This window comes from Fonsecaea pedrosoi, assembly GCF_000835455.1.
Source record: "Fonsecaea pedrosoi CBS 271.37 unplaced genomic scaffold supercont1.4, whole genome shotgun sequence".
Taxonomy (NCBI): domain Eukaryota; kingdom Fungi; phylum Ascomycota; class Eurotiomycetes; order Chaetothyriales; family Herpotrichiellaceae; genus Fonsecaea; species Fonsecaea pedrosoi.
This window is the reverse complement of record NW_013550612.1, coordinates 3,517,388-3,530,828: the sequence shown is the minus strand read 5'-3', so window position 1 is coordinate 3,530,828 and position 13,441 is coordinate 3,517,388. Positions and strand designations below refer to the sequence as shown.

Here is a 13,441-nt window from a genome sequence, read left to right as displayed (position 1 = left end):
TGTAGCACATTCATGGCTTTTTTATACATACAGAGACACACACATATAGATACATAGTGTATATATATATATGTAAATGTCAATGCATATATATCTACTCTCTAATTAAAGAAACACAGCATCATAATTGAATGAAATTTCCTTCTTTCGCTCCAATCGAACACACACGCACGAGCACAAGCGCAAGGACGGTTAGATAACGAAGGACTGAGACTGAGACCGAGTCAAGAAGTCCGTACATGATCCATTTCGTTGTGGCAGTGACTTGTGACGCATGCCCGTGAGTCTCGGACGAACAGGTGTTGAGTTCCACTGGACGTATGAGGCATGATACATACAACAGTCCGCGTGTGAACGAACGACCCATCAGGCCTTACAAGCAAGCCAGCTAGCCAGCCAACAGGCCAGACCCGACGGTCCGTTTACACCGTCAACCCCCACCGGGGAGCGTTGATGATGATGCCCATCAGACAACCCGAGATGATACCGGTGAGGGGCAACTAAGGACACATATGATTGTTAGTACATGTCGACTATCCAAAGAGCATTGCGGGTGGAGGGATTTTCCCTTTCTCCCACAAAGAAAAAGAAAGGGGGAACGGAGGGGGGGACGTACGGTAATGACCCAACCGCCGTAGATCCAGAGGACCATGCGCCAGTTGATGGTTCGCCAGGTTCCGGCGCAGAGGCCGACGCCGACGGTGGCGCCGGTGATGCACTGGGTGGTGGAGACGGGGAGTTCTGTGTGTGAGGGGGAAAAAAAGAGTTAGTCATTGAGCCAAGAATGTAGACGAGTGAAAAGGTAGGAGGAATGGATAGAAGGGAAAGGGCAGTAGGGACACGTACTCAGTCGGGTGGCCATGATGACGGTGACGGCGGCGCCCAGTTCCATGCAGAACCCGCGCGACGGAGAGTGCAGGGTGATGCGGTTACCCAGGTTGCGCATGATGTTGTACCCATAGGTCCACAGACCGATTACGATAGCCGCACCGCCAAAGACCAGGATCCAGTACGGCACGGGGACCTTGCTGCCCAGCTCGTTGGTCCGCCAGATCTGGTAGATGGTGCTGTAGGGTCCGATGGCGTTGGAGACGTCGTTGGCGCCGTGGGTGAAGGAGGCGGCCGAGGCTGTCAGCACCTGCAGGAACGAATAGAGGTACTCGGCCTTGTTGTCGTAGTGCTCGACATAGGCGTGGGTGGCCTCGATGTCGCCGCTGAGGATGCTGGCCTTCTTCTGCTGGGCGATAATGTCTTGCTCCACGCCGCGGAAGAAGACGCGCTTAAATTGCCAGAACAGGACGGCGGGAGAAAAGGCAGCTCCTTCGGGTCGGGGGCCGATGATCTGGGGCATATCTGGGTTCTTTTCGGGGACGTGGCTCTCCTCCGAAGATGCCTTCCCGTTCTCGCTGACGGGCACACCCTTCTCCGAACCGTGCACCAGTTGTTCTTCGTCTTTGGGATGAGCGTGGGCTTGTGCCTCGCGGTACGCCTTCAACTCGTCCATGGTCTTGTGTCCGCGGTAGTAATCCCTGACTGCCTGATATCCCTCCGGCGCCGGGGCGGGGTCCGGTCGCCGGAGGAGAAGGGGTCCTAGGAAAACGTGGTACCATTGGAGCTCCCAGTCGTCCTTGAGCAAGACACGATAGAGCCAGGGGCAGAAAAACACGGCTACCAACAGGGCGACCGCAGCACCAACCCCGAAGATCACACCGATAGTCTCGGGGTCACTGAGATGGATACGCGTGGAACCGCCCTTCCAGACGATAAGCACTAGAAAGGATCAAGGTCAGAACACGCAAGGTTCCGAAGCCGTACCGTCCCCAGGAAGACTTACTGGTGATGAGGCCGGACGTGATACCAAAGTAGATGGGGATTGAAACCAGCGCCTTCATGAGAGGGTTCTGGCGGAGCATGACCAAATATTTGGTGATGAGGAAAGTGATGGCCGCAAAAGCCCCAGAGCAGAACGGGGCGATGATCCAGGCCAAAAAGACCGAAACAACTCCCGAGTTGACATCTCCACCCCACCAGGTGATATCGCTCGCGCCAACAGAGGCAATACCCATGCCAATAACACCACCCATGATTGACTATTGTCTCGGTAGATCGGTGCGTTAGCCAACTCCCCTGAACAGAGCATCGAATGGAAGTGGTACACAGAGAACGTAGAGCGGAAGCGAACGAAGCTTACATGAGTCGTCGAAACAGGCAAACCAAGCTTAGTCGCAATCGTGAGGTAGACGGATGAGCCGATGACGGCGCACGTCATGCCCAACATGAGCATGGTGGGGGTGCCCTCGAACAAGTCTGGGTCAACAATCTTGGTTCGGATGGTGTCTGCCACGCGGGCTCCGACGGCGACACTGTTAATCATGTATAAGTTCCCGATATCCAGCGTGGGGAAGCATTCCAGGGATCTTCCGTACCTGCCAGCAAACTCCATGACTGAGGCAATGGCCATAGCTTGGAGGTAAGTCAGGGATCGGGACGACACCGACGTCGCAAACGAGTTGGCGACATCGTTGGCACCAATGTTCCACGCGTCGAGGAAAGCAAAGATGGTGCCAATGGCAAAAATGTAATCGAACTGGTGGAGAACCATCCTGTTCTAGAACCTGTTTCTCTCCAAGGTCGAATTGGCGGTGTCCAAGTTTGTGGGAGTCGAAAGAGAGCGAGGAAAGGGCGGAGTGTCAGTCTTTTTATCATTGAACTCACTTAGAGATCTGCTCGTCGCAGCAGAAGAAAGCTACCACAAGGTAACAATGACTGACCCTTGAGAGCCCGCATTTTATTCGCCAAGGTCCCTCTGGACCACAGTGCCAAGGGGATAAGGCCACGCTGGGAGTCGTATAGGCACCTAACGAGCAAGCGTCGTGATGCCCGTGGGAAGGAGTAGCCTCCCTGGAACTCTGATAGAGGCGTAAATGCCAAGGAATCCCGCCGCCAAGAAAATGGGTGGGGCGGAACAGGGCTCTTGGCAAAGCCTTGGAATGGCCTCGTGGAGAGCCAATTGTAAGCCCCATGTCCAGAACGTGCTCAACGTGCGGATATAAAAATGGGTTGATCTGAGAAAAGTATACGTCCCCTGATACCAGATGTGCGCAGACAACCCAGCTTTGCCGAGCACCAGCCTGGCGAATTTCTCTGCTTCCAAGCCTTCGGGTGCGGGCGGAAAGTCTCCCCCCTCAATCGGATACATTGATGGTTTCTGGGCCGTAAAATTCGACTCTTGTGTCCGGACAGGATAATCTCGATTCAAATACGAGAGCCAGTCGCCTTTGAATGTCGTCGGCACGTTGAAAGAATCTCGTCATTGAGTAGCGACTAGGATCGGTCTGGAGTCAAGCTATGCTGCCGAGTCCCGGTTATTTCCAAGCACGCTTGACCAACCAAGCCACCTCTTGATGATTTGGACAAGGAGACCACTCTGACTTGCTCAAATCACAGCACTTGAAGCATGGGCAATGATGTGCGAACCCCGTCTGTGGTAGTCTGTAAAATACTCTTCCGCCTCGTGGTATGATGGTGAGTTTGTCAGTCACCTGCTGTTTCCTATGGATTTTCAGTCACAAATGCCACATTCTGACGTTTATGAGCTTTCATCCGAAGGGCAATATCTGACAACATGATCCAGCAACAGTGGCAAACACCTTTTTATTGATCTTGTGCTGTGGTGTTCTCATGAAGACAGGTCCTTGATACGGAAGGTGACAGAGCAAGGCGCTTCAAGGCATTGACTTCTTCCTGTAACTGTTTGATGTATTGCACGGCGATCTCGACGGTCTCGGCTTTACCGCCACGTTGATTGCCCGACGAGTTTGAGGTCGAGGGCTTTTGTGGAAGTAGCATGACAAGCTCTTGCATTGCGAGCGCTAGACGATCTCTACGGTTCTTTTCAGCTCTCTTGTGAGAGTTGCGCGTCGAGTTTGCTGCTGCCGTGAGATCTGTTCGGTAATGGAGACCAAGTTGAGCCGCCTGCCCTTGCTTGATGCAGTCGTAGTTTGATCTCAGTGTCAGCGGGTGTGACGGTGACTGCCCCAAAGCCCCTACTCAAGCTGGTTAGACATTGTTGTCCGGATCCTTTGGAGAATCGTCAATTTGATACAAACCCAGTGTGGCAACTCCAAGCGTGACCGGCTGGGGGTTCCGTTGCTCGTCAGCAATTGAGATTTTGGGAAGTATATCAGTCGTCGGGAGTCGACGTTTGCAGTTCGATGCCATATCTCTGACGAGGACGGTCCACGTTTTCTCATCTCGCTGTTTCGAATTTCGACCAGGAAAGAAGCTGAGATTCTGCCATGAACATTGACTTGGAGGAAATTCTCTGGGCCACGGCAATCTCAAAACAATCGACGACCTCTGCGACGGGCGTCAAGTAGCCAGGGCCAAGGAAGTCCAGGAGTAACTCCAGGTCGTCGCTAAGACACCCGACCTCGCATCGCGCATGTTCAGAATTCTTGGAAGTTGTCATGAGCCTAGAACTCTGCGCATTGTTCTGGAAGGCTGAGGTTGCAGCGAATGTGGTCTGCCCTAAACGTTGAGTTGACCCATGTTTCTTCTGGTGTGATCGTGGGCCCAGAATCATCCCGTCCTCCATGGCAGCCAGGACTCTGCCAATTCCAGCTTGGCAGTATTTCCCTCGTGACAATCTCTTCTTGATCTCCGTTGAAGCTTTCCACTAGAAACAAGACATCTGTGCAATAAATCTTGATGGATCTGGAACGTGAAAATCATTCGCGCACTGATTGGCGGAAGAGATCCTGTGGTCAAGAGCCTGGTTGACCCGATCTTCGACGCCGATGTGGCCTTCCTCTATGCAATGCATTTGCAGTACCAACCACCGAGCCGTTCACAGAAAGACACGTTAAACCATCGCCATTGTGGCAATAACGCGACCAGCACACCCTCCAAGGAGGGTTGGCTTTCGCTTCAGTGAACGGACCAATTTTGCCGTCGAGAGGCACCATGATGGAACAAGCTTTGGTAGGAGGTTGGAGAAGTCGCATTGCCAAAAGGGTCGCCCGCCAGAGTCTGGTCCAGTGGCCGCGGCAATCAGGCCACGAGTCAGATAGATTCCAGTTACATACCTAGACCTACGGCTCATCTCGGCTTTTTTCACTGGCCCCCACGGCCCGGTCTCTTGTCCAAGGAGTGCTCAGTCAAAAGCTAAAGTGGTCTTTGCTCACCCATAACTGGGCTCCTTAATTTTCTTTCTTATTCCAAGTAATTTGAGTGCCTTGTAGATGGTACAGGTGGTGAAATGACGTCTTGTTCATACCTGACTAGGAAGAGACCTCCATCTTAGGCTCGGTTCGAACCGATCTCAACCAACCCGAGGCTCCGTCGACCATGGTATTACTCTAGGTATATCCGGCAACTTTCCCCAGCACTTTGGGGGCTGGGAGTTTTTGTCTTTCATCCATCCTTTTGTCTTGTCTCGCGGGTGAGGAGAATAGCCCTGCCGAGAGCCGTACAGGATTGATTGTCTATCGGTGTTGACAGACGATGGCGACGGATTCGATCTGCCCGGGCACTCGACAGATGGAGCGAATGGAGGACTCTCGACGAGACAAGGGAGTCCAGTCTACTCGTTCCACAGCACGGGCAGGTCACGGAGCTCGAGAGCTCGGTGAATAGGAACGCCGCAGCGGCGTAGTCAAAGGATGAACATCTCGACAGAGACACCTTTGTCGGTTCACTCGTTCAACGATGAGTTGGTGCCGGTTCAGGGGAGAGGACTTGTCAAGCAATGGTTTTCTTGTGACCTCTCTGGCAACAAGCTGCGATGTAGAAAGTATATCCGAGTTGCTGCACGGCTATACTGAGAAGTAAGGCTGCAGACAGTTGGCTGATCATGACTGATGGTTGCCCGTCGAGCGAGTCATTCATTCATTTGATTGGTGGCCCCAATTTAGCACAAAGTCGGAGCGCCTCAGCCTGATACAGACCACGGCAACCCCATAGAGCATCCATCGCATTGTGAGTCATCGTGGGGTCCTCTGACTCTCCTGTCGTTGTCATTGATATAGCCGAGCTGTGCGCCGTCGCAATTGCGGAGATGATGGAAGTGTCAAAAGGGGCTTCAGCCTCGCGGCGGACGGGATCCGACTTCACCTCTGCATCAAGCGTGTTCGACCAAGACTCGGATCATGCGTCGCAGAGCCCAGACAATCCATTCGAAAACGTTCGCCTCGGTCCTAACTACCAGATCGTCAGGTTCATTCGAAGCGAGAGCCACGGAGATCTGTACCTGCTCGCGGCCCTCGATTCCAGCGACAAGAAATACGTGGCCAAGGCCATCGACTTTAGGGACTGTACGTCAAAGTTGCGTAGACACCGACTGAAGCATCTCAAGAGGCTGAAAGCGTCGTCGTCCTTTATATGTGTGTTTGAAGAGCATGGCGTGATATGGGTGGTCCGCCACTGTAACGAGCCAGAGGTTGTCGGCAGTGGCATTGCATCCCGGCAACGAGCCATAGAGGCGAAAAGATCAGGACCCGGTGGTGTTATCTCCTTGCAGCTGGACCCGGAAAGTGACACCCTTTCCACAGGAATTGAGACAGCTAGTGTCAGTTCGACCAGCGGGCTGAGGGGTCAAGGTTGCCTGACCGACACTAATCTCCTGCATGACGGGAACTGCACCAACGGCACCTTTCCAGAGTCGACCGTGACGACAGTCGGGTCAAGCCCCATACTCGATGAAGACGATCACCCGGTGAATGACGAGGCACAGAATCGCGACCACATTGGAAGCATAGGAAATGTATCACCGACTCATTCTGGAGATTTGTTCGAAGAAGCCGAAGTGTCTTCCGATGCCCTCATCGGAAGACAAGACAAGGCAGAAATCAGGAAACAAGCAGGAAAGGCTCGGTGGAGGAAGATCCAAAGGTACCGGCGTCAACTCCATACATTGTCCTTACCACCCACGGCTACTTTCCTACCACGAAAAGTCCCGGTCCAGCTGTTGATACCCGGGCCGGCTGTCGATGTTTTGGATGGTGGCAAACAAGGAGGAGACGAACGGCCAGCGAACCCCCTTGGTCGTGTCTGTAAGGGATACAAGTCTGGCGGAGCCTGCCTGACCTATTCGTTCTTCTACACGGCCCCGGAAGATGCCCATCCCCACAGTTACTTATTGCTGTGGGACGAGAGCCATTCCGCTATGAATCTGGTTCGTCTTTCTGTGGGAATCCAGAAGTGTACGATTTGCAAACTACTCAAGGAGGAAGTGGACAAGATCTTCTGGATAGAGAAGATGTTGGTGTCGAGGGTGGACTTCGACCTCGGGTAGCCGTGAGAATGATTACTGTTTTTGGTTCCTGGGATCTGGAACATTGCATGGATCTGAAGTCTGCTAGGAATTTGTTTGTTGTTATAAAGGCCATGCCTTAAACCGCCCGGAGAATTTGGAGTCTATGGCGACGTCTAGTAGTGGCGAGGGACAACGAATATCACACCCGAAACATTTCCCGGGAATGTTCAACTTGAGGTCATCGTTTACATAAAATTGCCATTTTCCATTTTCCAAATCTGTCAACCTATAGCACCTTCCATCGTCTCATGCCTCGTCAGACAATCAACGCTATATGAGAAACAGACAAAGTAATACTGTGACGTAAGAACTGACGTAAAGCAAGGCTCCAAATAAAAGAAAGAAAAAAGACAATTTTGTTATCCGTGACCATTGAAAAAAAGAAAGAGAAAAGCAATGATTATCCGTAATGATGGTGATGATCGCAAACCACGTCGGTGATCCACACCTCGAAGGAGATCCGTGCCCACACACTCGAATGAAACCATGGTCCGTTTCCAACAACCTACACCTGCTACTTCCTCGGTGTGCTTTATCGACTGCTGCGGCACGTCTTATGGTGTCGTATGAGATGGTCCTTCCGTCTGTACCACTTCCCGCACGCACATCTGAATGTGTCTTGGGTCTGTGCTTGAGCGGCATGAGCCGTCCTCAGATGACGTTGGAGTGTCCGTGCATCGTTCTTCAGGAAGACCCCACAGCCTTGAAGGTTACACCTTTGGGTCTTGTGTTTTTCAACATGGTCCCTGCAGTCCATCAGAGACGAAAGCGTCATTGTTGTAGAGTTTTCATGCTCACCGGAAACGTCGAGCCTGGAGTGGGCTCGAGCCATAGCATTGGTTACAATGCGGACATCTAAGAACCGAGGGTGTACTCAGGCTCACTGGTGGAATGGCCAGTGGACTGCCTTCGGCTCTTCTGAACTCGGGCAACGGCAGACCGGAGGAGATATCCATTGCTAGCTCGGCAGGCCCGGGACGACACGTCAATGAAATTTGAGAGTCTCTTCCGCTTTTGCTAGGCTGGGCTTGTAAAGCAGAGGGTGAGGCGTCTCTGTTTCCGTTGTTGGACATGTTGGAGGAGGGTGTTGCTGTGGGTTCGTTCCAAGAATAGGACGGGGAGTCGTTGCGATCAAGCAGTGCTGAATCAGGCAGGTCACAAAGACAGGAAATTCCAGGAGTGCCTTGGCAAGTCATGCAAGGATCGTTGGCCAAAAACTTCTGATCGATGAACTCGTCGAACATCTTGGAGAATTCATCATCGTCGTGGCCTGGGTTGGGACGAGAGTTGGAGAGCGTCGAAAGGAAGGTAAAGGTTGCTGGTAAAGGGGCGTCACCGAGGGGTTCAACTGTATCGCCTCGCAGAGCATGACGTTCCTGACGTGGTTCGCGAACGCCGTCAATTAGTCGGTAATCATAGTGATTGTTGCGGATGACGGTTGCGCGAAGACGTACAGTCTCCGCGCAACGCCGTCACCCTGGTGGATTGGAAGGACTCCTGGTGCACGGAAATGTCAGTACGAGACCTCAGCTGTGCGAGGAAGGAGATTAGAATGCCTTCGAGTCTGGACTTGACGCCCACGATGAATAAGTTCTTTGTGCTGTCAAGTGTCGATGAATATTCAGAGGTTGAAGACGAGGGTCAAACGCGATGAGCGCTGGGAAGGACGGGGAATTTGAACCAGCTGCGCCCAAAGTCGAGACACTGCGCACAGCCTAATCACACCTCCATCTGTGACCAGCCATGCCAGCCAGATCTCCTGGGGCCTTTACCCCAGACCAATCAATCTAGCGTCGCCTCTTATCCTCAAACCTCATCAATACACTGACCCACCTTCGCTACGTGGGCCAGCATCGAGATCCAATCGTCCATCCAGACCTTCATGCATAGGGTTGAAGAGCCGTAGTCAAGGACGAGAACGAGGCCAGACAATCGGACTAGTTGGGGCCACCAATGAAATCCGACAAGTGCGGCATCTGAATCCACATGAGGCTGAAGTATGCACATCGCAGTATGTGCCAGTGTCGCGATGTGTCTGACCACTATGAAGGACAGGCTTCTCTACTAAAGATAGGTGGATTGCGAAATTACCGACCAGTCTGGCCTAGGACATTGGGCAATGACCTCCTCCATCTTCCACTGGGAACAACTCCAAGGATGGAGAAAGAGAAGGATACTCTTGCGAAAGGGTTTTCCCAGCCCTCCTCGGCCCCGCGCCGAGCGCGTTTAGTGGAGGTATGCATCGGTTGACGCAGGCTGACATCTCACCTGCACTGAGGCCGACGATACACACCATAGAATGTGACCAGGGGCGGCAGAGCAATGGAATGGATGAGGCCACTGTCGATATCCAAAGGTTGACTACCACCTTGTGTGAACGTCTGATCCTACGCCATTCCGTTGGTCGTGGCCCGGCGCAACCGACCACGAGGGGGCGAGAGAAAGTTTCAGGGCGCAATGGGGATGGCCGTAGTACCATATACTGTCGGTGGGAAAGCAGTATATAAGACGGGGGGTCTTTCCTGACCCATCGACTGACGGATAGGAAAAAGAGGTCGAATGCTTTCCCCAGTGCGATAATCCGAGCCTCTTCCATTGCCAGAGAGACCTCTTCTTCACCCCTGCACACTGCTCTTTTCATATCCAGCTAACTCCATGAGCCACGCAAAGACGACACGGAGCGCGACCTCCCTGGAGGGGCTGACTTTCCAGAACACCACACGAGCCAGAGTCGACGCGGTCAAAGAGACGACACCGCCGGGCCTCTCGCCAATGCAACGATTCATGGCCGAGGACATCCAAGTTCAGCCGTGGAACGGCCTGAGTTCTGGCCTCGCTCACCATGTCACCCCACATAAGAAGAGAAGCCATGTGAGCAGCACACGGAGAAAGTGGCCCGTCCTCGCAAATCCATCGTCAACAGATGGCTCGGTGTCGAGAGTTGATGCAGTAGCCTCCGAGCTCGCTGTATCTCAACCTCCCAGCGGTCAAACAACCGGCCGCTCCCGAGTAGAACACCAGGAGAAGCCCCAGATCGCACAGGACCTGAAGTACGTCGGTCAGATCTTTGCGGAAGACAGAGTGGGAAAAAGAGACAGCGGGCCCACATGAGCAAGGGAATCAATCTGGTAGCTTGACAAGCAAACCATCCGCGATGGATGAGAGTGGCGTCGGGCAATGGGTACAGGTCTATTCAGGTCAACGCTTTGATCCATGACTGACTCTTTGCCCAACAAGCTTCAAACTTTCGTCCTAAGTACCCCTTTTTGTTCACACAAGGTTGAACAATCCCAAACACCCATGCAGCAGTACTCGAAACTGGAAGACCATTGACCTGTCAACCTAAAAATGAAAATTCCCCTGGCTGGAAAAGAGCTGACCGTCAATGCCACCTCTTTGCAAACACAGACCCATGTCGCATGTCTCTAGTGAGCGTCATTACTCCGTGACTCGTTAGTATTTGATACATCGCACCCTCAATGCGGTTCATACCCCTCTTATGCGGCGAGTCCACTCCATCAATAGAGTCCAATTTAATTGTCCACACCAATGTGAACATTCTTCTCACCCTCTGGAAGGACCTGCTTCTCTTTCTCTCCCTTTAAGTTCGGAAGTTCCACCACTGCCTCCGCAATGATGGCCAAAGCACGCTTGATCTCATCTTCTGTAATGACTAGCGGCGGAGCAAGACGAATGATGTTCTGGTGCGTGGGTTTTGCCTGTCGTGCACGGTTAGAACTGCTATGACCTAGAGAAGTGGAAAACTCACCAATAATCCCTTCTCCTTCATCAACATACACAGATCCCACGCACTGTGTCCGTTTGTCTTTTCCTCATCAATGACAATCGCGTTCAGCAGCCCCTTACCCCTGACTGTTTTGATCAAATCCGAATTCAGGTCCCTCAATCCATCGCGGAAAACATGTCCGAGCTTCTCTGCCCGTTCAGTCATCTTCTCTTCACGGACGACCTCAAGGGCACGGATCGCGACGGCACAACCAAGCGGGTTGCCGCCGTACGTGGACCCGTGTGTACCGGGTTCGATGGTGAGCATTACGTCTTTGCGGCCGAGGACGCAGGAGACGGGATACATTCCGCCAGAGATGGCTTTACCCAACAGAACAAGGTCTGGTTTTATTCCAGCCCATTCGTGGCAAAGAAGTTTCCCCGTTCGCGCGATACCTGTTTGAATCTCGTCGCAAATGAGCAGCACGTTATATTGATCGCACAGTGCGCGAAGCTCCGCCAGATAGCTGTCGTCAGGAACCACAATACCGGCTTCCCCCTGGATCGGTTCAACGAGGAACCCGGCAATCTTGTCGCCGTGGGATTCGAATGCGGCACGGACAGCCGGGATGTGATTGTATGGAATAACTTTGCCCGTGGCTGGAGAGATGCTACCGACGCCGGGTAGGTAGGGACCATAGTTGTCGCGGGATTCAGGGTCAGTGGACATGGAGATGGCAGAGAACGTCCGTCCATGGAAATTTTCCCCCACACTGAGCACGATTGCCTCGTCATGTGGTATGCCTTTGGATTTATATCCCCATTTCCTGGCGATCTTGACTGCTGTTTCCACGGCCTCAGCACCGGTGTTCATTGGCAAAACCATGTCAAAGTTGAAATACTTGGTGACAAATTCTGCAAAGCGGGGGAATACGTCATTGTAGAATGCCCTCGAGCTCAAGGTGAGCGTGGATGCTTGTTCGACCAAGGCTTTGACGAGTTCTGGGTGGCAATGGCCCTGGTTCACGGCAGAATACGCGGAAAGGAAATCCAGATATTGTCGGCCCTCTGGATCCCATACAGTGGTTCCCAGCGCTCGAGCAAAGACAACCGGTAGAGGGTGGTAGTTGTGAGCGGCGTATTCATGCTCAGTGTGGATGGCTTCATCGGAAGTCGAGGCATGGTACCTTGATCGATCGGGGGTGCCAGCTGGGTGGAACGCCGGAGCCGTCGCTTTCAACTGAGTGCCAGTCGTCTGCCCATTTACCCTGGTGATGCCGTTGACGCCATCGCCGTTGGTTGCCGACGGTGCCATTATAGAGGATGAGGTGATTATGGTTCTTGATATATTCCGAATCGAAGTTGCGCTAATTGGACAACGCCTTCGTGTTATGCTGAAATGTCGAAAGTGGGCTCAATCTTGTGTAACTGGAGTGAAGTAATCGTCGTCTCTCCCATAGGAATGCCGGGGCAAAATTATTTAAATACCCTTGATCAATGAGGTCCACCACGTCAGGTCATGTGCAGAGATTTTCCACATGGAACTCGCCTTGTTGCTATACCCCTAAGTGCAGGTGTATCCCGAGTGGAGGGGAGCCGTGGGAGCTTAAGCGTCTGGAGCGGCTCACGAGTCTGACCCGCAATGACAGAGGGCGATTTCGAGTGGACAGGGTCGACGGGTGGTTGTCTGTGAAGCGTAATGAGATATGCAAGGGCACGAGAGGTGGCGGCACAGTGGGCGAGAGGCGAGGGGTTGTCGAGGGGCAAGTGGGCTAACCCAAGCCTGCCCAAGCTACCTGCGTGACCCTGTATGTAAGCTCAACTGCGGCTAAGCGCGGGATGTGTGCCCCCAGTCAAGCCTTTACTCCTCACTAGCACGTAGAAAGGACCGGAAACTCACCCGACCGTACCGCCTTGCACTGAGCAGCCACGTGACAACATTTTCCTGCTTCTGCAGATTTTCCCGTGGTCGATGCCTCGCTTGACCTGCCCAGGCCGCTGTTTGCCTACTGTAAGGGCGAATCTAAACACTTATGTACATACATAGGCTGTCCTTACAGTAAGGCTCTGGGCACGCGAGGCCCGCTTAGATGACCCCCAGAACCCTTGGGCTGCCTGGGCTGCCTGGGCTTCTCCCCTATAGCTTTAGGCCGCGGGACTTTTTGCCGATATCACGTACGAGGGCGATACTTAATAGGATAGTCTAATGAGACTTTTTCTCAACAATAGAAAGGAAATACAGATCATTTAGATAATTATGTGAATGAAGACTTGACTATAATTAAGTCAAATCCCCAGTAAATGCACTCGTGAACTCGAGCTACTACCTGCTTAGTTCTATAAAAGCAAAAAGGACACAAGTTTTAAGGTCCACCGCATTTCCCCCACCACTCCTCCATC

General features: G+C 52.7%; 5 protein-coding genes across 5 annotated transcripts; 2 read left to right on the top strand and 3 right to left on the bottom strand.

The window, feature by feature from the left end:
* Window positions 1-422: 422 nt before the first annotated feature.
* Z517_07078 (uncharacterized protein) lies at window positions 423-2,602 on the bottom strand (the record flags this gene model as incomplete). Its single annotated transcript, XM_013428816.1, has 6 exons — window positions 423-500; window positions 617-741; window positions 847-1,770; window positions 1,835-2,090; window positions 2,192-2,363; window positions 2,427-2,602. 6 exons carry the CDS (start codon window positions 2,600-2,602, stop codon window positions 423-425), a joined length of 1,731 nt encoding a protein of 576 aa, XP_013284270.1.
* Window positions 2,603-3,654: 1,052 nt separating this feature from the next.
* Z517_07077 (uncharacterized protein) lies at window positions 3,655-4,221 on the bottom strand (the record flags this gene model as incomplete). Its single annotated transcript, XM_013428815.1, has 2 exons — window positions 3,655-4,046; window positions 4,110-4,221. The coding sequence occupies 2 exons, from the start codon at window positions 4,219-4,221 to the stop codon at window positions 3,655-3,657; spliced, it is 504 nt and encodes a 167-aa protein (XP_013284269.1).
* Window positions 4,222-6,058: 1,837 nt separating this feature from the next.
* Z517_07076 (uncharacterized protein) lies at window positions 6,059-7,294 on the top strand (the record flags this gene model as incomplete). The annotated part of the gene is made up of 1 exon (XM_013428814.1): window positions 6,059-7,294. The coding sequence occupies one exon, from the start codon at window positions 6,059-6,061 to the stop codon at window positions 7,292-7,294; it is 1,236 nt and encodes a 411-aa protein (XP_013284268.1).
* A 2,676-nt stretch (window positions 7,295-9,970) lies between these two features.
* On the top strand, window positions 9,971-10,426 carry Z517_07075 (uncharacterized protein; the record flags this gene model as incomplete). Its single annotated transcript, XM_013428813.1, has 1 exon — window positions 9,971-10,426. One exon carries the CDS (start codon window positions 9,971-9,973, stop codon window positions 10,424-10,426), a length of 456 nt encoding a protein of 151 aa, XP_013284267.1.
* Window positions 10,427-10,848: 422 nt separating this feature from the next.
* On the bottom strand, window positions 10,849-12,356 carry Z517_07074 (ornithine aminotransferase; the record flags this gene model as incomplete). The annotated part of the gene is made up of 2 exons (XM_013428812.1): window positions 10,849-11,034; window positions 11,085-12,356. 2 exons carry the CDS (start codon window positions 12,354-12,356, stop codon window positions 10,849-10,851), a joined length of 1,458 nt encoding a protein of 485 aa, XP_013284266.1.
* Window positions 12,357-13,441: the final 1,085 nt, after the last annotated feature.